This window comes from Bombus flavifrons, chromosome 1, assembly GCF_040668555.2.
Source record: "Bombus flavifrons isolate JBK064 chromosome 1, iyBomFlav1_principal, whole genome shotgun sequence".
Taxonomy (NCBI): Eukaryota; Metazoa; Arthropoda; class Insecta; order Hymenoptera; family Apidae; genus Bombus; species Bombus flavifrons.
The window spans coordinates 15250362-15278001 of NC_138442.1; the positions used below are offsets into that span (position 1 = coordinate 15250362).

Genomic DNA, 27640 nt, shown 5'->3' on the forward strand with positions numbered 1-27640 from the left:
ATTTTCGAACGAGACTCGATCATCGTTCAGGATGTAAATAAAACGCAGGAATAATGAAGAATTATAGGGGCGATGGCGGGCAAATGTTTTCCACCGCAGTTACGACTCTTTGCGTAGTGAGATTTCCACGAACGACTATTTGTTACTTTGCTACGTGTTTCGCGTATCGAACCGGTTTTAAAATAATCGAAGATTATATGGTCTTCAGATGTCAACGTTTTTGAATGATTTTAAATACTTGAAATAAAAGTCTGATTATTTGAAAAATTTCACAGCACTTTCAACGAAGCTAGTCGACGATTCCCGGAGCGAGGGGTACGAATTTTATCAAGCGACCGACGTAAATATCGATAAAAGTTCCATCGACCCGATAGAAAGGCATTTTCAGCGAGGTAAAAAGCTTCTCCTGTAAGAGAAATCGAGATAGTGCGAGAGGTAGAACGAGACGGGACGAGAGCGGGGAGAAGTCGCGGTACCTAATTGCTTGATCGACAGGAACGTCGTTCGGATCTGGACGGAGGAAAATTTCTCCTCGATCCTTCAATGTCGTCGTCAACGTCGCGTCAACAGCACTCCATTACGAGTCCCACGATGACGACAATGTTGGTGTTCTCCCCCTTTCGATCGATCTACCCGCTCTGGAACGGTGCACTTTTAGCGTCTGCGTCTCTCCGGTTGACGGGTAAATATGGGTGCAACTTAAATTCGGCGGGTTATCGACCACGCGCGAATAAAATCCTGCAACCAACGTTCAATCGTCTAACTTTTTACGACTATTTCCTTCTTCCTCCTTCTTTTCAATTTTTCCTTTCTTTCGCCTCTTTTGTTCTTACAAGCACCCGTAAGCAAGAAAGTGTAAAAAGTTCGCTTAACAACTTAGCGAGTAGGTATCTGGTCGCGGCTGTCGCGCAATTTCCAACGGAAGAGGCACGTCTGGTGGCGCGCGACGCTTAAAAGAATGTAAAAACCGGTATGAACGCTTTAAAAAATTAAACGAGAACTGCTTCCATTTTCTTCCGTTGCTGTTCCGTTGCCGGAAGACCAGCGAACGGACGAGATTTCAATTATGAACGCGTTATCTGCCGGCGGAGCGCGGGGGGAAAGTTTTCCCATTAAAAGGAGCGCGCGACGATCGAAACGGATTACACGAGCATTAGCACGGAATCTCGCGGCTCATTTTATGCTCCACCGACGAATGGAAAGTTTGTACGTGACGCGGCCACGGGCCCTGTCATTGAATTTGTTCTCCGTTTCGTTGTTCGCTTTGATAACCCTTCGTGATAAGACATTTACTATCACTCTACTATTCGAAGTACAGTACCTTTTATTTTCTATAACAATCCTAAGACTAACTTCAAACGAACATTTCAAAGATCGCAATGTTTGTAATATTTCTTCAATTCGATTCAAGTAAAAATATAATAAACATCACAGTGTTCGTTATCCCAGAGTATCGTTCGAATAATTACGAGTGAATTGATTCGTAAAAACAGTAAAAATTCATCCCTCAATAGGTTAGATACAGTTTCACATTCGCCTATTTCCAATTCCCCAATATCATCGACACTCATTGCTCTTCTACCTTTTCTCGCCTAGTTTCCCAATAAAAATAAGCATTTCGTAGAAAAGACAAAGATGGGCTAGCTGCTCGTCCCGTTGCTCGATCAGGATCTCGCGGCCGGGATATTTGCAATTTAGATACGGCCACGTACAGTGCAGGCGACACGACGGATTCGTCGCATCCAACGACGACTACGACGGGGTGAACGAGGACCAGGAGGAGGGAAGCGGCTGGGAGACAAATGTTTCGGAGGGGGTTGTTGGTTGGTTGCTTGCTCGCAGGCGTCGCGATGTTAAATAATCGCGTCGCCGGCACGTTTTCGCGTAACGAGGACGTTTATCAGGATCCAGCAACCGGGAACTGATTTACAAATAGGCCCCGAGAGGCGGCGCCCCGTCCTTCGTTCGCCCTCTTGCTCCTTTCGCCCTGGCAGAGACGAATCAGGCTGAATTTTCGCGCTGCTGCCTCGCTGGAGGACGCTTTCCGGTACTCGAGTGCCGTCGCGAAACTCGACGAACCGACCTCTCCTCCCCCGATGAAACTTTCGTCCCTTGGCCTCGTGAACACCTCCGTAATACGTATTCTGATGCCACGACGGAGAGGTCGCGAGTGCACGCTCTCAAACAGCCGGGATCTCGTCTTGCTTTAAATTGAAATTAAAACTGTACAAACTTTTTTAACGATGATTAGCAGAGTTTAGGATAGAGGTAAGAATTGGAAGAAAGAAAGAGAATGCGGAGTACGATGAAACGGAATTCGACTATCTTCGTTTTAGGGAAAACTCTGACATAAAATTGAAACGAAATATTGTACAGATCAAAAACGATTCTCTCGTACAATATTTCCTTCAAGCTTGAGGAAGTTTTTTAACGATGCAAAGAAATAATCGAATTAAGAACGATGCAAAGGACATGGCGAGATTAATCGTGCGATGACACAAATCATATTATAGATTCCAGACTGTAAATCGTTCTATCCATCGAAAACATTGATCTACGCTACCGAATAGCGAGGTTAGAAAACAGAACGTCTACTCCGCATTAGCAAAGACAAACAGTCGCCCCGCGCAAGTTTCTCGATCTCCCTCTTTATTTACATTTGAAACACCAGGAATTCCCAACCGACAGCGCGAACCGACATTTAAATATCCGCACTCGCCGATGTTTCGAATCGTTCTCGAATCGTCGTTAACCGGTTCTCCGGGGTGAGGGAAAATGTATGCGCAGACGTAAACACTGGTTGGCCGGTCGATCGAAGGAAACGAATTCGAAAGCAACCCGAAGTGGCCCGTAATCCTTGTTCCAGGCGCTGCAGTACGACGGACGACCGCAGCCAAGAAGAATAACATTAATTCGCGGGAATTTATATTCCGTTGGTATCTTCGAGGACGAGCAAAGTGGATGCCGCTGTCTTTTTCTTGGCACTGGGACGGAGAGTTAGCCTAAGACGCCTTTCTCCCTTTCCTCCTCGTTTTCCCGCCGATGGCGTCGTTACATAGCCCTTCCCAGGTTTTTCTTCCCCTGGGAAATCATTTTCATTTAAGATCGGCTACGACAACGCCTCGCGACCGAGTCGAACGCGAACGCTAGAATAAATTATTTCCTCGGCCTTCTTTTCTATCCCGTTTCGCCCAGAAGTCCGCGCTGGTCTATCCACTCCGTGCTCGTTTTCCTTCTCTAGCGCAGCATGTTTTGCAAACGTCTTCAACGCCGAAGAAAAATACCCAGAGGAGAGGCTTCCCGGACGGTGGTTCGCTTTCAGCATCAACCTTACAAACACCGATGCCGTGGCACCAAAGAAACGACCTGCCTTCCTTTCAGCGGCACGCTTCAACCCTCCTACCTCTGCTGAAGCCCTCATGGACGACGTTGTGAAGTAATTATTGCGTAAAACGCGCGGGAAAGTGATCCGTTTGATCATGGTAAAGCAAGTATCAAGATATTCTAAGTGTCTTTCGGAGACTCTCTGTTATTCTATTAAATCATAGAAAGAGATTTCTTCCGTTAGAATACGTCCGTTCCCTTTTATTTACTAGCGCGTCTCTTTCTGTTTGGATTGTTTAATTTATTAAACAAGTATCAAGGAAATTTCTCAATACCTTCTAATATAAACAAAGTTTCATCGATCCTACAAAATACTCTACCTCTTCCTTTGGTAAAAGAAACGTTTTACAATACGTACGTACGTACGTTGCCCGTAGCAGTCACTCGACACCGAAACGTAGCAGGGTCTAGTGAAAAAATCAACCAATGCGCGGATGAAACTGTCGTTCCCGGTCGGTAAAATCGTTTCGCTTTAACGAAGTCACGCACAAAGCTCGTCGCGTGCCACGGTCCGCGAAGAATCGAAAAATACATTCGTTCTCGCGTGAAAACGGACAAAAAACACCGACTGACAGGGGAGACGAGAGTGACGCCGGGTCGGACTACGGATCGTACGGTTTACGAAACGAATATCGCGAGACCATGACATCGCGAGCCTTTGCAGAATGGCCAGCCGGCGTGAAAAACGCGACTGCCGTCGTATTAGCGGCGCGCTGCACGCTGCGCCGACTGCAATGGAACCAGCATTTGCGACAAATTCGAATTCCAAACGTTCCGCTATTGTCTGACGGAATGGAGGCGACCGGTTAGGGTCACTCGCTCCGCGAGCATCCACGAGCGCCACTTTCGAGTACGCTACGATCATTGTTGTCTCCTCTTTTCAGCCTGAACGTTCCTTTGTGCCCGTTTCCCGTGGGAGATCCACTAGAATCTAAAGTTAGGGTAGGCTTTCGAACCGGTGTTTGATTAAGGTATTTTTTGAACTTTCAAAGAGGCGTTTTGTTTGGGGGGACGTCTCTGCGACGAGCAAATTTCCCCGTGTTTGACAATAATGCTCACAGCTGTCGCTGAAGTGTTTCTCCGTGTATGGTGAAGTATTTTTGCAGGTTTGGAGAATGGGTAGGTGTAGCCGCGAAGTTTATGTCGTGCTGAAGGAAGCAAGAAATGGAAAATGCAAGGTGAGCTTGAAGTGGAGTCCATATGTTACCATACGGAAGAAAAACATTTCAAAGGTGTAGCGGGTCTTTTACTACCGTGCACCTTTTACCTGGATTATTTTTTCACGATTTTAGAAACAAGAACCCACTCCTGTGCGCCTTCATCCGGTAGAAAAACATTTTACTCGTATAATGTTTCTCCTTTAGGTAGATACATGCTTCCCGCAAGAACTGCTTTATCATATTTTTAAGGAGAACGAAAGGTCATATAGCGCACGATCGTTGAGGTTTTTAAAAGTGGTTGTGTATGCGGGATACGAACCAGTATCGTATTGAATCGATAACATTGCATGTGACACGAAAATGATAAAAGGGTTATCGTCAAGACGTCCCCCAAAACATAGAACATGAAAAAGCATTGCATGTGATGTCTATTCTGTACCTCGTCTGTGATTCGGGTAATGATCCGCTATTCCCTGTAGAATATGCGATTTCCCCGCTCGCATTATCGACAAATCGTCGCGGTCGAAGCTATGGGAGTAACAGAACGACCATAAAGCTTCATGGTGTAACGCGAACCGAAGCGGAATAGCTATGATGTAAATCTATACATAGCTTCTGTTCCTCCCCCTCAACGTACGATTTTCCAATTTTTCTTATTGACTCGTCCTTAATCGTGCGGAAGATGTAAGGGAAACGTGATGGATTCTTTGTAAAAAAATATTTGATTGTTGCTTCGCCATTTACAACGATTCCATCTAGGAGCTAACTTACGAGCTATATCTTTTGTCTGTATTGTAATTTTGATTCGATTATTGTTCTATGGTATGAGTCATTCGGAAGACAAATTGATCGACTTGCCTAACAACGTTCCTATCAAAAATTGGATAAATATAGCATGTTGTAATGACCTAAGATTCGCTAAACGTACAAAGTTCGCTGCTTTTCGTCCAGCCAATCGTCAAGTGGACGCTGCATGGACACTATTTAATCGCTCGGGCAGATCTCGCGTCAATGTTTTTTTCCAACGCCAGCGTCACAAGGCGAAAGCAATTTTCCCACTTGTTTTCTCTTTTTTGAACGCGACATAGGGACTAACAGAATGAAAAAAGATAGAGGGCTAGGGAGAGAGAGGGGCAAAACGGAGCCTCGTTGTCGAAATGAAGCCGAGTGTACTCGAATGCGATCGAATTCACGGACGTGCGAACCTCTATTAACGGAATCGAGGCAAATGATGTCAATCCGTCCTGGTGCCGGCCATTAAACGTAATTTTTATCGATGCACCCCGTAATGATGGATATCGGACCGCCGAATCTACCGTCGAATTGGACGAATTAACGGTTAAATCGTCAAGCGCTTTTCAATCGGGCCACTGATTCGCCGTCGTTCCTGATTGCCATTTGCCCGAATACCAAATACGAGCCATTTTTGGTATTGTAATGAGGTTGCATGTTGTCGTATACGCGTGGCCAGCCTGTTGCGTGAAAGAACGCGAAACGCGGCTTAATTATATACGATTAAACACTGACTGTACTACCAAGCCAGCTAACCAGGTCGCTGCAAAAACGATTTGACGTACTAACGAGTGTGTTTTATTTCCTTTCGATGGTACTGCACGTTCAAAAGCGACAATGTCTCCGCGGGCGATTGCAAATCTCTTCCTACGGAAAATCGAACGACTGTAGGTTGGATGGATGTGAATAATAATTGGAAACCAATTTGTTAGGTTTATATACAGGAGGAAAAGAAAAATATTACGCAGGAATTGTGATATACAGTTGTGCGATCATTATGAGAGCTCCTAAAGATAGTATAAAAGAATAAAAATCATTTTCGTTAACATTCAAGAGGATTCGGTATTCGATGAACGTCTTAAAGATCTCAAACTTTCTAAGATCTTGACGACTCACATCGACTTTTAATCCTTAGTGACTTTGGAATTCATAACAGTGGATTGTACGAGTCCAGGCTCATGTATATCTATGATATAATACTCGTGAATATTATACTATCCATATCAGCCTAAAGCATTCCAAAGTCATCTCATGTCATATCTTGCGATTCAGAAAATTGTTCACATTGGATTCCACGAGTCCTGTACTACCTACATAGTTCCTTCCAAGCTCGATATCTACTATATTGGATTCGCCGGATACGGAATCGTTCGTATCGACTAACGCGACTTGAGAAACGCTGGTATCAACTCCCACGAGTGTAGCGTCTTCTGTTCTACATCGAGCTTCACTGTACTTGATATCGTCCAATTCGATCAGACATCGGAAGACCTGTGAGTCTGGTTAATTCCAGCAATGCTTCGCTTGTTAAACCAGTAATCTGACAAGAAACCTGCGTGTCTATAAAAAGTTATAATACACATGTTGCACCGTGTTTGATATACAAAGTCCGCTAATCGCATAATCTGCAAAAACGCAAGATCGATGACGGAGAGATGGACAGATTCTTCCCGGAGGAAAGTTTAATTAGCCCATTACTCTTCGATTACCGAGTACTCGGCATCCCACGAACCAAAATCCGACTACGGAAGGAACCCTAAGAATTCAGTTGTGGGGACATTGGTTAGTGAGGAAGACAAACATCGCAATGATGATAACTGTACACCAGAAGGAGATGCCTGGCGAGGTCGTTAAACCGAAACGAGACGTTAATGAGCGAGAAGCGTCGGAATGAAAGAAGACGAACAACTGGAAGACATTTATCTCGCGTCACGCCCACCCCTCGACGAGATAGGTGTCGCGAAAAAGACGGTACACGCATCTTCCCTTTTTCATCCCCTATCTATTTCTCCCTTTTGCCTTTCCCTTCTCTCTGTGTTCTTCTCTTTCATTTTCATTATTACATTTCCGATATTAATCCTACAGTTGACTATGCAAAATCCCGTAAGATCCTCGACCACGTTCCCTGTGTTCGCTTTCCTTTCAGGGAGGCGAACGTCTTCATCATTCCTTTATTCCTCGCGCGCATCTCGCTGTCAGATACACGCCTTTAATCATCGACCGTGGAAGGAAAAGAAAGCGGCGGAAAGGTGGTTCCTTTGTCTCTGGCGATTTAGCCTCGGACCACTCTTATATAATTACGCCTTTTTCCAACGAGAATAATTCGATTGATCGGCCGAGCCGATTCCCTTTTTCTCTCCCCGGCGGTCGTACATCTCTCTGGCGCCTCCGTTTCCTCTCGATTCATTTACCTTCGTTAATATTTGCTGTCCGGGAATTACGATCTCCCTCGGTCAAAACGCCGCTTCTTTTTCCACCACCTGATTAAGCCACTAGATCGGTGAAATTTTTATTGCCGCATTTCAATCGTAACTGCGAGCGTTTATTGATTAAGTGAATCTGCAAAGAGAACCTGTTTCGCTGCGACGATCTTCTTATTTCGAAGTCTTTCGACCGCGTTACACAGTTTAATTATCCGGACGTTTGATTATCCTAACAATCCATTCCTTCGTCCTCCGTTTCATGTTGCGCTACATGCTTTTATCGATTCTTATCCTCCTACTTCTCATATTTTCCTTCTGTGATCTCATATACGAAGACTGCTAATAAAGCTTTCTTTACCCGCGTGTCATACACCCAACAAAAATTCCTCGACTCGGTCAGGCCACCCATCCTAATCGAAACGAGGGAGTCACGTGTGTTCGAGAAACTAATAACAACGACGAAGCTTCGCCACACGGACACCGAGCAAAACCACGAGCACTTATTTCGTCCCCGAAGAAACGGGGACGCGAAAGAAACTGTAGATAAAAGAGGGTAAGGGTAGAAACGAAGTCAAAGAAAGACAAACCACTCGACCGTGACGACTCGAAAGTTCGGACTCTGGGAGAGTAACGGGACTCTGGAACGAAACTAATCGAAGAGCACGACGAGGAAACCTCTCATCCCGACCCGAGGACCGCCTCTATTGACTTAGCAAAGTTTGGATTGCCGTGCGGATAAGACGTGCGGCAGAGTCAGCAGGCAAACCGCGAAAGCTTCTGTGAAGCTCCTCCCGTCGCGTCGTCTCGTGAACGGCTCGTGTATACCAAAACTTCCGGTACGCGCTGAGAGCCTAAGCGGGTGGCAAGTCGCGACGACTGACGACCCCCGGCTAACCCGTCGTCGTTAATACCCTGCCAGCGGACCGCCGGAAATTTATCTGCGACCTCGCGACGCGGAAAGCCGACCGCTTTTGTCCCGTCGGCCGGTTCTCCGGCTTCCTAGAAAATTTTCCGTCTAGAACAGCGAGATGTTTCTGCCCGATCTCTACTCCTATGCAGGTTAACAGGTTTATTCGCTGCGATCACCAATTTGACGTACACGTTTGGAGATAGTAGAAATTGGAAAACGGAAACGAGTATATTTTCTTTTTATTTTAAAATAGATTGTGTTGTACAGAAATTTTTATTCATTTCACGAATAGAATGTTATGACGAAGATTCGTTATGGTGACTCAATTCATTTGGATGGTAAAAGGATTGGAAGATGAGATGGTTTAGTAAAAAGATATATGTGAAAATTTTTCCTTCAAGCAGAACCCGTTGCACAACGCTTTTCTGCTATTTCACGAATACAATACTATAATGAAGATTCGTTATGATAATTCAGTCGATTTGACGTATGCATCTTTGAAGATAGAGGAATATACCTATAGCTTCCTTTTAAGTAGAATACGTTTCACAAGAATTCTTGTCTGTCTCGCAAGTAGAATAATAAAGTACATTACAAAGGAGTTTTCCTGAATCTACGGACTTCCTCCAAACACACTTGCGATCCTTACAAAAGCTTACGCGACGCGTCGATTTCTTCTTTAGTCACGAAGACGAAGATAAAAAAAGACACAACGTCTGTGCAACACATTGCGGAATCTTTTTCATTCATGCGATGGTTCGAACGCAAAGTCCAGTAAACGGCGATGAATAAAACCTTCGAAATAATAAGGACAGTCATTCCTGACGCAGCCACGCATATCACGGGTCAAGCATGAATGGAAAACGGCTTCTGCATGTGATTAATGCGAGACACCGTGAATCAAAGGTCTCATAACAGCCTTGTGTCTCAGAGAAACGTTCCGTCCGCATTAACGACGCGTTCTTTGAAGCTCGTCGCGACGTATTTTTATATTTCTACGTGTATTGCCATTAAACATATTACAGTGTCGTTTGATACACACGCGTTTAAATGACTTTCGATAGATGTCTGATCCCTTTCACTGAAACACGCTTTGAGCGAATAAAATCATATTTTACCAGCGCAACAATGCTATGATTTTATAGATGCATTTATATATCTGTCACGTTAATTAATACTCTTATACTGTTATATAACATAATATACTATATAATATAATAATACTGAATACTATTTCGAAAATACAGAAACGCGAAATACAGAACACGCGACTACGAAGTTGAACATATTGACACAGAGTTTGTCAAGATAACGCGTCACTCGCCAAAAGCAAATGTGAATGACAGCGATGCAAAAAATAAAGTTCTTTTGTGAAGTGATAAGCAGAGGATTAAATAAAATTTGCAACGGTTTGCATATAATTCGATTCACCAAAATCGTGACACATTTTCATCACGAAAGCGGCTATCTACTTTGCAACAAACTTTTAAACGTCGCTCGGAACTTCAGGCGCCTTTTGACTTAAAGAAACCTTACTTGGCAATGAAGATATTCAGGAACACAGAAAACCTGACACAATTTTACTCTTTTCTACCCCGCGATCGTTACCAACTCGTACAATCTGCCACGGTAACTACTTCTCTAAAGTGTATACGTGGATTTGTTCCAAAGGTCAAATTTCCAACTTTTCCAGGCCGAATTGATTCATCATAAAAATAGAATCACATAGATCACGCGCGACGTAATTCGTCTAGATGCGAATGATGGCTCGATTGGCTAATAAAGGGTGCGATATAACGCGATTTTCATCGTCGAAACGAAGCCTGATGGTCGAACGCTCGTAGGGGTGTATCCACGTCGCTCTCGCGATAATGGCCGTAATGACGACGATAACGACACACACACTCACACACACAGAGGTCACGTGTAGCACACGTAAACATATACATATATGGTTGAATGCAGAGACTGACGCGACTGCACGATATCATTTAAGTTGTGACTCGTGTCGTTACGGGGCGGGCACTTCCCGTAACAATGATTTCGACAGCACAGAGTGGCTCTCTTAAGTGCACCCGATGGAGCCTGTCAGATGATGTCGTTAACTACGTTATTTCGGTGTCATTCGGCTACCTGCGAACCGATTCTCTCAAGTGAGAACGACAGAGTCACCGGTCTCGAAACGTTTGCCCTGGTAATGAGGACATATTCGCCCGTACTACGGCTGCTCGTTCCAGGTGTCGATAAAGGGAAACGGTATTTTTCACCGTGATTACGATGTCGAGTCGAGCAGAACGGTGGTAGGTGGAGGTATCAAGATCGTAGCATTTCGTCCGATGGGTTCTACGATCTCGTAATTCTCGATGTATAACGTCTATTAGTATATATCCATGATCCGTTTAGTACTTTTTACATCGATGCGATATTTGTCGAAAGAAAATTTAAAGGGATTTTCGTAGCTGGTTCCACAAGGGTATTAAGAATCGAAGGTCGATACTGTCTATAGAATTCTTCCTATTCGTAAGTCTACGAATAAAGGTACATAAGGATAATTTCCCTTTATATACTTCACCCTATGAAAAATTTTATGTAACTAAATAAAAAAAATCACCTCACCCCATAAAGCTGTCGTGCGTCGAACGTACGCAGATCGAGCATGATCCTCAGGGCATAAACAACAAAAAAACCGATCCACCCCAACGGAAGTCGAGGCGACACAGGTACAGTTCGCAGAGAGGTTCGTCGATCACGATCGGTAAGCCGATTAAACATTCATGGATTTGTCGTAAAAAAAATCCGGCGAACACGCGGTATGCATGTGTACGAGAGCGCGGGAGAAAGTAAGAGCTGGACAAGGGGGGTGGGAGCTCGCGCAACGCTCATACGGAATATTTATTATTGCTGCAGACTGGCGATAGTAAAACATGACGTTTCAATTTGAAACGTCGCTGTAAAAGCGCGCGGCCGTAATATCTTTTCAATTTTACCGGGGCCACGTTGCGTCCCGTTCCAGGCCGATATTAGCCTGTAACATTTATTTTGAAGTAATACTTTTCCGAGGGCAATTTATCGAGTATTTCCCGTCGATTCGACGACCGATACGTCGACAGTTTCGTCCCAGCCTCGCGTTCTGCAGCGCTTACACACGAACGCGTTTCGTTCGCTTTGTCTATCCTCGACTGTCTCTCTTTCTCCCTCTCTCCCTCTCTCTCCCTCTCGTGGCATATAGTTTGGCGAAGTATAATTAAAGCGACGGTCAGATCGAACGAGGAATGCGACCGTCCCCGAGCATTACAACGGTTAGCAATTTCCATTTATTTATGTTGCTTGTAAATACGAGTCGCACGAACTGGCGAACGGGCCAACGTTACTCATGCGTGATACGTCGCCGCAACCAGCACGGCCAATTGTTAGCGTTTCCACGATCCCGAAATCGAGATCGATTATTTACGCGTGCAGATTTCTATCCCGGCTCGATTTCCCGCGCGATCGGCGCCCCGACACACTTCGCCGACCGATGATTTACTGCTACTCACTGACGATAAGCCACCTCTCTCACGATCGTTCGTACACGGCTTGTTTTAAACTGTGTACCGATTGGCAGCGTGTGGAACTTGGTTTCGTTTCAACTTTTTGTATATCGTTATGTACCTAAATTCTGCGAGCAATCTCTACCTGTTAATAAATAATTACGTAACAATTTCAGTAAATTTTCGACCAACACCTCGTGTTGATTTGATCCATGTCATATCGAAATGTCTCGATAATCCTATATATCTTTTTGGCCATAAACAGCGCAATTCTCCGTTGGCTGTTTAAATCGAGCCACGCGTATGTACATAAATCCGTGTGTACACAGGACAAACAGTTTCACCGAAAAACGAGGAGAGCAGCAGCTACGGGGGTGGTGAATGAAGAGAAGGAGAGGATGCGAATGGAACAAGACGCATGGACCCTCGTCTCTGAAGGCTGGAATATTCCAAAGGACGGTACGTCCAAACGGCTTACCGGATTATCCGATAATCCCATTACAGCGAGGTCATAAAACCATGGAGCTCCAGCTCGAAGCTCGAAAAAGAGCTGTTCGTAAACGGGAGGAAAATAAATAATAAGCCTGGAACCGCCGTTGAATTGACGTGCTTGGTTGCACGAAGGGATAAAGACTCCGTGAACTAATGCCAGACCGGTGCTAAGCGACAAGAATCGCGATTCTCGCTGTAAATTGAGGATAACGCGAGCAGACGGTTGGTGAAGAAGGGATTGGTAAAGTCGAGCGCGAGGAAGGCACGAGGGTGGCACGGAAGAAAAAGCACAGGCGCGAGAAATGGCGCGCTGGATAAGAACGACGGACATTTCTCACGTTCGGCGCTCATGAATCATGGAAGAGTAATCCTCGCAAATAGCTGTCGTCTAAGAATTTCACTAAACCTCCACTGCCGCGACCACTTCGACATATGACGGATATTACCTCGCGTAATCGTCGCGACGAGAACTGGTCGAGTGTTCGTTGGAGCTGACTGATTCATTTTACATAAGTTTGATGTTTGGACGTATTGGTTTTAGCGTTTTGCGGTTGCTCGAATAGAATTGTTTCGACGGTTTTAATAATTTCCAAGTTTTCGTAAATTTTATCGCTTGATGTATATAGAGATCGTAATATAAAAATTTGTTCAGTGTAAAATTAAAGTATTTATTAATTGGAAGGTGCGTGTGCTTTTTGGGAATTGTTTTTTCAATGAGGTTTTAAAACCATGTATTTGTAAATATACTCCAATAGCTGTGTCATCTCGCAGTGTCATTTTATTTGCAAATTATTTATATTTTATTTCAAGTTATATTTTATATGCATTCGCATTGATACAATAACGGAATCCCATAATGAATGATTTATGCCATTCTATTTTGGATCTCTTCATTCATAAAGAAAAACTCTATGAAACTTGACATCCAAACGAATCGCCATTTCCAAGATTGAAATCCGTCTCGCGTCAGTATGAGAACAGGGTCATTAAGATGAATTTCCGCAGGAGGGGATCAAGAATTGGTTTTCGGGACGGCAAATGTTACCGAGACAGCTGATAAATGGTAGATAAACGTTTCTTTTTAATGACAGCCACGGTTCGCACCTGGAAAGGATTTCACCGGCTGCTCCTTCTCGCCCGTTCGTCAAAAAGAAGGATAGCCGTTCATGGAAGTTTTTCCTTGCAAATGCAAGATAAATAACGCTTATCTTTCTCGCGGGTTAGACTTACCTCCATCTCGCCCCTCTCATCCCACAAACTTCTTCCATCGTTCGAACGTACCAGCCAAGATAACCAAGAGAAATCCTAAGGAATTTTCAATGTGGCTCGTAGCACGTTGAATTTATCGATAGAATTCGAGGCAGAGCTGCCGTCCATTCGCACCATGGAGAAGAAAATCGGAGCAACGATACGCTCGACGCACCTGCAATCCCTGTGGAGTTCGTTAACGCACGATTATGGCCTGTTGGCCATCATTTTTCATTCCCATTCTGCTGAAAATACGTATTTCCGGGATTTTATGCACGATACGCAAACAACAAGAAGAAACAATAAAAGTACATATATATTTGAGATTGAATAATATCATACAGCGGATGTTTGATCGAGCTCTGATCAAACTCTGATTGAGCTGCTGTCCATTCGAATCAGCAAATAATAAAAATCTTCTAAAGCCTTCTACCTTTCGATGCAAAAATATAACAAAGCTGATATCAAATGGAATATTTTTAAAAGTTGGTCAATTTTTCCTACATCACCAAACTGTAATCTGTCTGGAGCGTCTGGAGGTTAAAGCTTGAGGAAGGGGTGCAGGACTGCACGTAGCGGGGGAAAATGTTGGTGGAAGATCCAAAGAGGGTGATCCCAGCGACGGTAAGATAACGCGGTTGGTTTAAACCGTATTACCTAAGCCGGTCGGTGAGCGGAATACGCGGTCTGGCCACCTGCATCTGCACCATACTACCCTCTGCATGCGCGTGTTGCATTAAGGGTGTATCGTATGCCACATAAAGATGGGAAACACGCACCTTCAGGGCGTCATGCAGTCTCGATTAAAAAGAACGAGAATAAGGGAAGAAAGAGGAAAGATGTTTCTTAAGCTTAGTCACCGGTAAGCCGCGGGCAACTTATTCACGACATATTTCTATTCATTCTGCCAGCAACCATCCGCTATCTGTATATGGCAATTTCCAGACTGGTCTTCTAAGATTTTTTATGCCGGATACGGAAGTACCTCGAATGAAAATTGAGACGTTGCTTCGAGCTTTGATTTTTATTCCAGATTTTTCTGGTCTTTTATTTGGAATAGAACGAAGGATTTCGATGTACGAGCATCTCGGAACCCAAACTGACTAATTCCACATTTTATTAGTTTCTTAATTTCACATACCACATTATTCGTATAGTTGCAGTGTTCAGATATTTAACATCGTGAAACCCTCGAGCACTTCTGACGTTATAAATACTCCTATAATTTGGTTTCAAGGGGTGCTGTTAATTGTTAATTAAGTTAGATCCTATAACTGCAAACTATAAACTTCAACAGATAAGAGTGAAATCAAAAAATTGTAGCTATGAACATCGTCGATAAAAATCTCGAAGATGGATATTCTCCTCCTATAGAAGCGACTACAGTTTACACATGAACGTTCACTTCGTCACAGACACAGTCTGATAGGTCAATAGAAGGAGCTTCGAGCTTGAATCGAGCCGTTAGGAAGGTAGAGCACACGTTTCGTTCGGTCGAATCACGTGCACGTTCGAGTTAACACCGCGAACCACTTCAAATCTGACACCGCATTGACGCACGTACGCCACTAGCTAAAGTGTGCATGTTTACACTGGCAGTGTTCCGCTAACGAACCTATCGTTGCGGCTTCAGCCAACCGTTTCTGAACCCTTTTCGTAAGTCTGTTCGCTCTGCCTGAACCTACACTTCGTCTGCGCAGCCTCTAACATCGGTTACCCTCGCTTCGCGTCTTTTAGAACCATGCTCATAACCAAATCCAATCTGGTGAACTTACGCGCGAATCAGAATCATTCGTGGTTCAACTGAATATTTGCGATGACATACATAATCTACGCGAATAATCTGACGGTATCGAAACACTTCTACAGGATAAACGATATTTGGTTTAGCGCGATGTATTACACATGAAATATTCGCAACACGAAAAGGTAAATAAATGATGCCGTGCCAATACCAACGTTATAACTGATAAGTAATACGATATTAATACTTCGATCCTATTAATTAAAATAAATTATAAACGCAATGTTATACTCAGATCAGAAGAAAAGAACGAATTAAAAGCTATCATCGCTTAATAGTTATTCGTATGGTATTTAATCTTTTCCAGGGCTTCAATTACAATGTAACATATCAATTGCTCGCGTAAACCTTCAAAAAAGAAAGAGAACAGAAAGTAGACGAATTTGAAATAACCCTCGAGCTATTCCCTTTAACTTCGTCCTTTCATCTTCTTTCATCACATTCTAACCACATGACAGTGTCCACATGAATGAGGCAGAGGCAATGCTAGCCGCAAATCGCGTGGTGTATCCTTGCAACTGCACGAAATTCTTAGACGTGCGAGTGGTGAATGAGGTTGGTGCGCCACAGCAAAGCCACCGAATGCAACGGCTCGTTCCGTCGATGCGGTTCATGGAAAGGGTGGAACGAGGTACACGAGAGATAGGGAGGAACGGGTCGGGGGAGGAGCAGAGACACGGTGGAGTAGTAACGTAACGCTAATCCAATTTGCTATGGCGCTGCACTTTGCGCGGGCACCATTTTCAAAGAGGGACACGCGGCAGAAATTGGGCTGAACGCGACGAGGAAATACCGTCTCTACGTGACCGTAAATAGCAAATAATAGCGGATGACCTATTCGATCCAATGCGAATAAATGATTTTTCGTTTATAAATAAATATAACATCGAATCGTTGTAAATAATGCGAAAAAACAAATAGGATTTTTTGTTGAAAGACAAAGTTAGTTCATCGAGGTCAGTCGGTATTTTCTGTTTTATATCTATTGAGCAATTTTTTTTCTAAATCAACTTAGTCGCCTATCTATCCAACCTTGAAACAGTCCTGAAACCGATTTACGTTGCAAAAACTGTTCGCTTCCGTGAACCCCGAAACGCGTTGCCTAACGAAATAGAGTCAGTTTGTAATGGCCGATGCGTTACAGGAGAGCCGATATCGATCGTTAACAAAATATACCCAATATCAACATCGATGACACAGCAAACTTTCCCAAAAAATACATATATGTATAAAGGAGAAGAAAAATTGACTACACAAATCGAGTTGAAAGGGAGAGAAATATATGCGATCGCGTTTCAGTTTTGCGATTTATTTAGCGAGTTTCACCTCGAACCGTGTATATTCGCTTATAAACTGACAATACACCGAGCAGTTAAGAAACGGTAAACTTGCGTTGGTTAATTAGCCAGAGAGTTTCAACAGAGTTGCTTGGAATCCGCTTCGAGATTTGTTCGAATACGAGAACACGACGGTGAAACGCGGTCAAACAACAGTTAGAGGAAGGGCGAACGTTACCTGTCAGAAACAGTTACGAACGCATTTAAGGGACTTAAATCGGGATGTCTGTCCTCGGGACGAGCGGCTGGTTCTTGCAAATTGAGGAATTCACGGAATCCACGGCAACTTCCGACCCGGTAATACAGAATCTAAACCAAACCGATCTCAGAATAAATTCGAACGAGTCGTATTTGAACGAACGAGCAATTAATTTCAGTTTGCCAACTTCGTTTGCATTCTCGATTACGATTTCTGAAGTCGAGTGCAATTATCGATGCAAACTTGCCGCGAAAAATCGACGTGCCCTTATCTCCATATCGCTGGTTCGTCGTATTTCGAAGAAACGTTTGAAAATATTTCCAAGTCAAGAGGCAAGACGAATATAATTTCTAGAATAAGTAAACGACGATAAATGAAATATTACCTGAAGAACTGATATTTACGATCTAAATATTTTTCGAAATTTATTTATTATTAAACAAACTGTAAACACTGTAAACTACATAGAATCCTTGTGGTAGTGAAATCGTCAGTAGCCGTTTCCGAATATCTAGAGTGCAAAGTGCAGGAAGAGTGTGCGGAGTTTCTAGAGAGCCCTGGTTTAGAGTTTGATAACGCGCACTATTTAAAGTTTACGGGGTATATTCTAGTTATTAACTAACAAATCCAGTTATCGTTAAGTTAAAGAATCTCCTCGCGTGCGAGAGTATACTCAGTATTCCATCGCGAGTAATACAATATTGAGCGTTAAAACGAGAAACACAGACAACAAGAGAAACTATTTACGTTGGATATTTCGAGTTAAAACGTCTGCCAGATATCGGGATAAGCAAAGGCCAAGTTTCATACAGAGTCTCTTTTTGAAAATTTAAAATATTCAACTGGATATTTGCAAAAACACGAAGATATTTCAGAAGCCGGAGGGTGCTTCCGAGTAAATAAGAAACGCGGAGCTTGAAAGCTTTCACCATTTATCAAGAATTAAAAGGCACCCAGCGCTTGCTGAAAAAAAGCCCCACGTCTGGTCGTCTCGTAAATTCGATGATACGAATCTCGCCAGAGTCTCCAACTTACCTCGAGAGCATCGCGTTTACCCAGTTTTGTAAACTAACCACCCCATACACTTTCATTTATTTTATGAAAAGCAAATCCGCCGTAACGCGATAACGTGCTCCTTTTTACCTCGACATCGACGAAACTCGTTGCTACGTTACAGTGTCCTGCTACTGTATTAAGAAAAATTAAACTACCATGTCTGTTTTCTTCGTGGATGAATACACCGAACTGAGAAATTTGAAATAACACAGAAAGACATTTTCACCGAACGATATTGAGCAATTCTCTTTTTCAATGAACGAATAAAAATCGAATTCTGCCATTCAGAAATAAATAAATTGAATTACAGAGAAAAGTGATGATATATAGGAACATAATTTTTTTAATTTACCTCAGAATTTACTGTTATTTACGTGATTTTGTTAGAACAAATAAAACTATGAATGTAACACATTTGTTTCTTGAGGATTTAACGTGCTTGTGTAATAAAAGGCAGGATTGAACAACAGAAGTAATAGTTGTTTAATAATGATCTTCACACTCGATCGAACGAAATCGGCTGATTTTGGATGTCGATGCATCTCGCATAACACGAAAAAGGACAGGAGAGAAACAGAAAAACGACAGACGAGAAAATCAGCGCGGTACGCGCTCGTAAATAACAAGATAATTTATGATCGTTACACAATGATCGTCATAAATTGTATTTCTGCCGGACGACAGAACGTGCCGTTATGCGAGGAACTCCGGTTCCGCTGGCGCCCTCCATGGTGCGCGTCCCGACGTCGATATATTTTACCACGGGAACGCGATACATGGCCAGCATAATTTATCTGTTTTCAAATATGCCCGCACCGATAAATTTACATATTTTAATATAAATTCCTAAATGCCGGATCTGCGACGGCCGCAGGACACGACAACTTTATCGATCATTTTTATCGTTCTTCCGCGTGTTGTCTTCTTGCAACTTTCGTCCCATTCCTTTCCATTTCCTTTGTCGTGAAATTTTAAAAAATGCAGACAGGAAAATAGGGTTCATAACAGGGTCTGTTCATCGATTTTCTTTTTTAATAATAGAGCGCAACGGCTGGTAATTGGAAAATCGTTGATACAGCAGGGATGAAGAGCAATTGAGAGGTCTAAAAAATTTATCAGGAATTTTGGAAGGCCGCGAAAAAATTCCATACCGCATATCGACCGCGAATCAAAATTTGTTCGCATCTTGTGGAAAGCATAGCGTGGTTTAATCAAGTCACGTTTCCATAGAATCGTTTCATCGACGCGATTCCCAACCTTCGATTCTCTATCCTCTCGAAAAAGAAATATCAGGGAATTAAAAAATTCAGTGGTCTGTTTCTTGACCATTATCCTTGTGAGGCATCGGTACAAGTATAGATTCCTTCTGGAAGCTTCGTAACAATATATGACAAGTACAGAACGTTTCAAAGTTAGCAGTATAACGAAAAAGTTTGAAACAGGTGTCCCTAAAAAAGCTCGCCGAGTAAATAAAAGAAAACTTGTTCAAAAATTACATTTTTATTATGACAGATTGTCAGACAAACAGAACAGAGAAAGGTTATTAAGCGTGAAAAGTGGAGCCCGCAAGTTGGGAGCATCCTGTGCACGAAGCCCCGAACTACTCGAAGCTCGTCGGAAGTTGTTTGACACCTTAACTGTCCCGTGCACAGAGATGCCTCGAGTGACAGTAAAGCTGTGCACAATGTGAGCTTTTGCCTTGGCTGTCGGAAGTTTGCGTGCAAACCTCCTCCTTCCAGCGTCGAGCAAATGTACACTCGTACGTTGACGTACATGCTCATCGAGTGTTACGACTTTTGCCGTCGTAAAACTTTTGCTTCCTTTTTTTACCTCGTAATCCCTTTTTATTCCTCTGTCAAATGTATATTCGATAACGGTTACTCGTTGATTTCATTTAAATTTATTATCACAGTACGCGCGTTTCTGCGATGTAACATTCATTAACGCGATAAATTACAATTTTAACGATGTTGCTGCATTCTCATTTTGCTCAACTTTCGAAACACGAAAGTGGAAAAAAAAAAGAAACACACGAGGAAAAAGGAAAAAAGATACCAACGGTTAAGTACTTTTCGGGTTGTCCCTGTGAAAATTGAATTTCCACCGGTCTCGCAGTGAATCGGTCAATTAATGCACGAACGTTTGACGTGGAGTCATCCGCGTCGCGATAAATTGCGATCGAATTTTCGAGTGCACCGTATATTTAACGAAATCGCGAGCCGCGGTCTATTAGCGAACGCATTACGTAAATTATATTGGGCTGGCGCATTAATCAGTGCAAGAAATATGCTCTAACCACGTACACGGAATATTTAATGACGGTTCCGAGTGTGCGTGAAGCTCAAGCGAGCGCGACACAACGCGCGTTTCATTCTCACTATCCGCCGGTGATTACAACTAATTAGAGATAGCCCGATCGCGGGCAAGGGCAAGACTTGTAGTTAGTAACTGTTGCTCGCGTATCTCGAATTAATACCGAGTCCGGTCACGCAGCCCAATAATAGCGCCAATCATTGAATCCTAAGGAGCCGCGGAGCCTATAATTATGCCGCGGCTGTGTACCGTCAATTCGCAGTTTGTAATCAATATCGCGTAATTTGACTGGAGATGAAATGGTCACGCGTAAATAGTTTTGTATGGCCTTGTGACACTCATCAGTGCGAATGACCACGTTTAAAATTTATCTACGTGAAAGAATTTTGCAATCGGAGATTTAGCAAATTGAATTTTATTGCTATCCATATATATAAATTACTCCTGATATCGTAATTAATTAGACGAGATACACCCCCTGTTATATATTTCTTTCAGTTTTCGTGTATGGGAGAATCTGACCTAATTATAAGGTTCGTTTACATACCTGTGACAAACCTGTTACAAACGCATGGGAATATTAGACTTCACCAGTGCGTTGAATAGTGAGTTCGGTAATCTACAATTTCATCAACGATACTACTACTACCATGTACCACTCTTTGTCTAAATTGAATTGACTGCTGGAAGCCACTTGGCTGAATGCAAATATGTCACGAGTGACCGCTATCTTAACGACCTCAATAATCCATCAGATTAGTTAATTGTGCATCTATGGTAGAATTTGCACTCAATAGCCTCTAGCAATCAACTCTTGAAAGCTTGGTAGCTTAAACAGAGGGTTGGTAACAGACTTACTTGCACATCGGGTCGAGTACCTAACGCGTAAATCACAGCATCGGCGATGTCTTCGGGTCGAAGAGCTGGAATATTTTTCAATGTTTTCGATATTGTAGGCGTGTTTCTGGCTATATCCGTTGCAACGATACCCGGACTGATACTCTGCAAATAGAAACGAGTAACGTTGAAAACAAGCAGAGACTGGTCGAAATTATAAGGCTCATAAAAGCTTTTATAGCGGCGGAAGCCACCCAAACTTACGGTGATTCGAATCGGTGCTTTAATGGCCGCCAATTCCCGTCTCACCGTATGCGTTAATGCAACATTGCCGTGTTTGCAAGTCGGGTACAGGTTCCAGCCATTACAGCCATCGATTTCCGAAAGGAATCCACTCGGAATTTCGTGTCCCAGCACGCTGCCGTGCGAAACAAAAAATTGCTTCAACAGGCTGCCCGTGGCCACCCATTTGCACGGCGTTTTATTCGAATCGACTTCGAGTGCAAACAGCCGGAACGTTTGTTTCGGTCTTAAAAGCGTCGATCCTCTTTTTTCCTTTCTCCCTTCCCACTTTTATTCTCTTTTTTATCTGTTTTTTTTATACCTCCCTTAATTTTTTTTCTTCTCGATTCGTAGAAAAAGGGACGAGCAAAATTTCCGTTGTGCTTTCTCAAACAACACATTCTCTCCTCGCGTATCTCTTTCTCTCACGAAGTACACCCCACGCAAGAAATTCGACTCCCTATAAAGCTTCGAAACTCCTCGATCATTAATGAGACGATTGGTATATACAATTCCTCAATTTACGTGCGAACAAAAGTTCCTTGCTCGTGCTCGAAGTATATTCCGCGGAAGTTGTTCATTATGACATTAATGAATCATTAATAATGATACATGAGATTCAAAAAGCGGCAAATGAAAGATTACGTCAGACGTTTCTTCCTAGGCTAATTTCGACCTCTAATAATAACAAATGGCAAACATAGACGCACGAAATATTTTATAAACATTTCTCCCATTTGAATAATTAACTCTTGCGTTGTCAAAGACATATATACATATATGCGCCACATCATAATTAATTAAAATAATTAAATATTAATGCGTGCATTTATAAATTTATATGTTTATATACCGAAAATGCTTTCAGTTTCGAAAATACTGTGCCAAAAGTGTGAAATAACTGACGAGTAAATTACAAATCACGACGACAGTAATAGGAGGTGACGATGAACAGTAGTCGCAAGAGACAGACGAAATACAGTCGCGTGCACGCGAAAGGTTTCGCATGTGGATGGATGAACGATCGGACAAGACGAGGCTCGGAAGCAACAATACCTGTTGATATTGAAAATATGCCCTTCGACGTTCCGCTGGCGCATCGAGCGCACCGCCCGATTGATGCACACGGCGGTTGCGAGGACATTAATATTTAACAGCCTTTCGAATGCCGCTCTGTCGCTCTCTGCAAGTGTAATTTATGGAATTTTTTAAAATGCGTCAACGAGCAGGCGAACGAGGTTTCGAGCGTAATACTCTTGGCCCACCTCGCCCTTTATGGACCAACTATACACAGAGTATTAAGGTAACAGCCCTTTTTTCCGTCGTTGCGTATAAGTACCCGTTGTGTTTTTCATTGATGATGTCATAAGAAAGTCGCAGAAAAAAATGTGACACGTAAGTACATTTTTGTTGATTATCTGATTTCAATGTTAACTGTAAGAATAAACAAAAGGATTTGAACCTGACATGATGGAAATTGGTAAGAACCTATTAAGTTGAAAGATATAAATTAAGCTATGATTATTATGAGATAAGTAAATAGTAATATTATCGGTCTAAATGCCAGGAAACCTGATAACAGTAAAATGAAATCATTTGTGCAAGACATTGAAAATCGGTAGCCATGGAATTCGATATATGTAGATATTTTATATACATATGTTATCAAGCTCAAAGTCCAAGCCTTAACCTCGCGCATTTTGCAGTTAAATAAATTAAGTAAGACGTGAAAACTGTTCTTTTAACAAATCGAAACAAACGACTGGTATTAAGTTACTTTCTCACGTTCCAATATGAGTATTATCAATGGTACTTAGAAAATCAAACGATCAAGTGAGATAACGCATATAAAGAACTCTCGAAAAATAATTTTTTCACGGTTAGAAGACGCTATTACCGAGAATAATTAGATTATTATCATATATACTGATACCAACGATTCGATTTAAATACTCTTCACGTAACATCAACGGCAAGCTCTAAAAACAATTCTCGCATGCAAATTACGCGTTTCTGATGAATATTCAATAGTATTGTAGATTCTTTCTCTCATTATGGTCAGCGATTATCTTACCAATGACGCGAGTGTACTCGATAACCCCGGCATTGTTCACCATGATATCGACGCCGCCGTTCCACGATCCTTCAACGTAGTCGAAAGCGGACTTCAGGTCCTTCTCGTCACTAATATTGCAACGCATTAGGCACATTCTACCCCAATTTGCATTCCACTCATTCGTGAGAGTTGATAATTTTTCAGTTTGTACATCCAACGCGAGTACGTTTACTCCTTTCTGTAGAAGAGCTATCGTAATTGCTCGCCCGATGCCGGATGCCGCGCCAGTAACGATCGCCGATTTTCCGGCCCATCGTTCCATGATTCTTCCGTTTTACGTTCCTCAAGTTCCGCTAGGTTTTGAGAGAAACACGAGGAAAATTGCTTTTCTTATTTAGACAAACGATCTCTCCAAAATTCCAAACTTTTATGAAATTGCAAAATTGTAAAATATTCCATAAGTTTCAAAGTGTCAGATTACAAAAAATTTACAACAAAATTACAAAATTCTACAATATTCCAAAAGATCCGAAGTTCGAAAATTCTACGCAATCTCAAAATTTCAAAAATTCGAAGAACTTCGAGCACTATTCGTCGTCGAGGGTTTATTCTGCCTGTTAAAAAATGTATAGTTTAGCTAGGTTAGTTTAGTTATCGTCGAAAAATAGATAGAGTCAATGACATTAAGATTAACCGTCACTTACCAAACAAGAGAGATTATTATCACAGGCGCGCTTCAATGGCGCGAAATTTTTCGATGTATGTACTTCGTTGGCGAGTGGAACGTGTTATACTAACTGCGCAACTGTGCAACGTATCAATTATAGAAGTCAAGTGCGTCACGACGAGGAAGTCACGTAATCGACTATTACCAATCGTGTTTGAGATAACAAACGAGAAGAGTGGGGAACATCATATAATCAACAAGAATCGCCTATAAAGTGCACTATGATTATGGTTATTTATCATGGTTAATTATCATTTAGTTTAATTGCTAAACAAAGATAGTTTAAGCTGTGTTTTCCATTTATCATTTTATTCATAAATTATGCGAATGAACAGCTTCGAAACAGAGAACTTCAGGCACGTTATATACAAAATATTCGTCTGGATGATGATAAAGCTATGTTTTCCATTTATCATTTTATTCGTAAATTATGCGAATTAACAGCTTCGAAACAGAGAACTTCAGGCACGTTATATACAAAATATTCGTCTGGATGGTTATGGTAGGTTATCTGTGAGATATACATGCTTATCGAACAGTATAATTCCAATACATGTTAGGAAACAAAAGAAACGTAAATCAATACGTAAATACGTGAATCATATGTTTAATTTAATTCATACACGAATACATCACGATAACGCATGAAGATATATCTCGTCTTTTGTAGAAGATCACGTATGTTTGTAGTTTTTTTGAACATTTGAAAAACCTAACAGACCTCATCCTATTATCTCCATTAAACCCCCATTATCACAACAAGATGTCACTTTTGATACTATTCGAAATCAAGCTTCTCCCGTAGTATCGCAATCTCTCGATGATTTAGCACGCAAACACAAACACAAACACAAACACGTATGATTCGTGAGATTACTACATGTCTATACATATACTGCATATACACTCTGAAACAACGCTCGAAACAAAGCTACTTCGGATTAGATAGATCCATTTATCCAGTGGTCAAATCCGCCGGTTTTGCCGCAGTCTTTACTTGTTTTAAGTGAAGGACGACGTGACCTGTCGCAATCTCTGCTTGTATCACAGTCACATCTGTTTCTGCGTGCGATATCTCTACCGAGACGCTGTCCGGAATATCAGACGTCGCCTTGAAATCCCAGAGATTGCGGAGGACAACTTCCAGATATGTATTTACTATGTTCCTTAAAGAAATCTGCTTTCGATCCGTTTTCTCTTCGTCTCGTAAAGGAGCCTAGCTGTCTGATCGGGAATATTGTTCGCGAAGTTGGCGTCAAGAGACGCCGAAGCCATGGCCTTGAAGTACGAGGGATGTGGAAGTTCGTATACTGTATTCGAAGGGACGAAATGCGACGTTCGAACTTCGCCAAGTACGGAATTTTCAAGTTTTTGTGTTTTTAATCATCCCCCTGAGACATGGAATGGAGTCTTCGTGATTCCTCTGCATGAAAATTTGAAACACGCCGGTCGTTACTCGGGAAGAACCTCTATTTCCACGGTTACTATTAGAATTCTCAATTTCTCCAGTCATAAACGAGAAAATTGAAAGGGGCATGATGAAGAAGCGCGGAAAAATCTAGCCACGGAAACAAGGTGATTCGTGTTCGTATCGTAAACTAGGTTCACATTGGTGCCATTAACAGTGCACCGTAAAATGTCCAACTAAGAACATGCTCTCGCATTTACGCGTCGACGAACAGCAAGAAGTATAACGGCAACCGTAAAACGGTAATCGAAATGTGTAGCGAATGAACAAAGAATCGATGCGAATGAACACGCATCGCTGTTCGCGACTTAAAATTAAAAATTCGGATCGAATACATAACGCTACGTATCGAGTATCGCAATCGTATCGTCCTCTTTTAGCAAACACTCGCCAAGATTCATTACGCCTACTATTCCAGAATCGATAATTCGGGAATGTATGGTTCTTGAAATCAGCGTGCTTGTTTCTTTACGGATAAAGGATACCAGCTCTCCAAGCGCAATAACAACGGCGTGTATCGATCTAGACGGCAGCTGGTCCAGTACTGGGACCCGGAACATTATTCTCGTTCGCGCGGCACCGCGAGGAAATCAACAAGAAAACCAGCGGAAGCTTTAGCCGTTTCCTGGTGCCGAGCACCAGATGCTCCTGTAGCACGGTCATTTCTCAACGTTGCCGTGATTATACGATTCCTCCCCATTCTATTTACCGCCATCATTCCCATAGTATTTTTCACGCAAACTAGAATTTTGTCGATCTCAGGATTTTCAGATATATTATAATAATATATTCTTTTACGATTTTGGTGTGAATCCTTGCGAATTTAAGAAATATTTTTCCTACAAATTCTTTTACAGAAATTCCTAGAAGTTTCCTCGACGAGCGTTGGAAGATTCATTACACGGAGGTATTGTATGAATATCTTCTTGGCAGGGAAAAAGGTGTAATATATTATTTACGTTAAAAAAAACCTGACAAAATCCTGTTACATCGTACACAAAATAAATATTTATAAACGAAATCATTTCTCAATTACAACCACTACCTTCACCTCCGGGTTGCTTTTAAAATATTCAACGAGAATCTTTGGCATTCGTTAGAAATTCATTTTATCTCGAAGGCGAGAGATGAAAAGAGAAAGGGAGGGATAGATCAATTTCGATGAAACGTAGATCCTATTTATTGTGCGAGTACATTTGTGTACATGTATGTGTTTAATATTGAAATCCCGCATTCCAGCGGAATAATACCGGTTTGTTTTCCCTTAAAATCTGAGCGTCCGCCATTTGTGTACCTAAGAAATTCAAATACCGCGACCCAACCAACCGACAGTATTATTCTAGTTCGTTGTAGACGACGAGGAAATCAACAAGAAAGCCTGACCCGAGCTGGTTTCCGTCTCGTGTTCCATGGTTTTACCAACCGCCAGATGCTTCCGCCACTCGATCATTTCTCATAGTTGTCGTGATTACCGCATCGTTTTGTTACCACCGCTCACCACCGTCTGCTGTATTTTTCTTCTCTATACAAGCGTATCAGATACGAGCGAATTGCCACGTACACATACGAATAGCATCCGCGACGATTCGCGGGCGTAATCCGGTCGACAAACATTTTTCAGC

General features: G+C 42.3%; 2 protein-coding genes across 3 annotated transcripts in view; both read right to left on the reverse strand.

Moving 5' to 3' along the window:
- Positions 1-27640, reverse strand: part of LOC138178579 (uncharacterized) — a 115304-nt gene that overhangs the window by 45774 nt on the left and 41890 nt on the right. The gene's annotated exons all lie outside the window — the stretch shown is intronic.
- Positions 21048-24591, reverse strand: LOC138178557 (farnesol dehydrogenase). 2 transcript variants are annotated; one of them, XM_069110543.1, is made up of 6 exons: positions 24528-24591; positions 23842-24176; positions 22824-22950; positions 21750-21903; positions 21507-21650; positions 21048-21206 (listed from the first exon to the last, which is right to left on the reverse strand). In XM_069110543.1, the coding sequence occupies exons 2-6, from the start codon at positions 24143-24145 to the stop codon at positions 21171-21173; spliced, it is 765 nt and encodes a 254-aa protein (XP_068966644.1). In that variant the 5' UTR covers positions 24146-24176; positions 24528-24591; the 3' UTR covers positions 21048-21170. The 2 variants fall into 2 exon arrangements, with proteins under 2 accessions (XP_068966644.1, XP_068966635.1); XM_069110534.1 differs by having other exon boundaries at positions 21048-21267.

What these genes read in the sequence shown, in the direction of transcription:
- LOC138178557 (XM_069110534.1), bottom strand. Translation starts at nt 24,145, where the DNA reads ATGGAACGATGGGCCGGAAAATCGGCGATCGTTACTGGCGCGGCATCC. An exon ending in CATATTTTCAATATCAACAG is followed by an intron (nt 21,904 to 22,823) that starts GTATTGTTGCTT and finishes TTCGCACGGCAG; the next exon opens with CGTGCTGGGACACGAAATTC. An exon ending in AAGCACCGATTCGAATCACC is followed by an intron (nt 21,651 to 21,749) that starts GTAAGTTTGGGT and finishes TTCTATTTGCAG; the next exon opens with AGTATCAGTCCGGGTATCGT.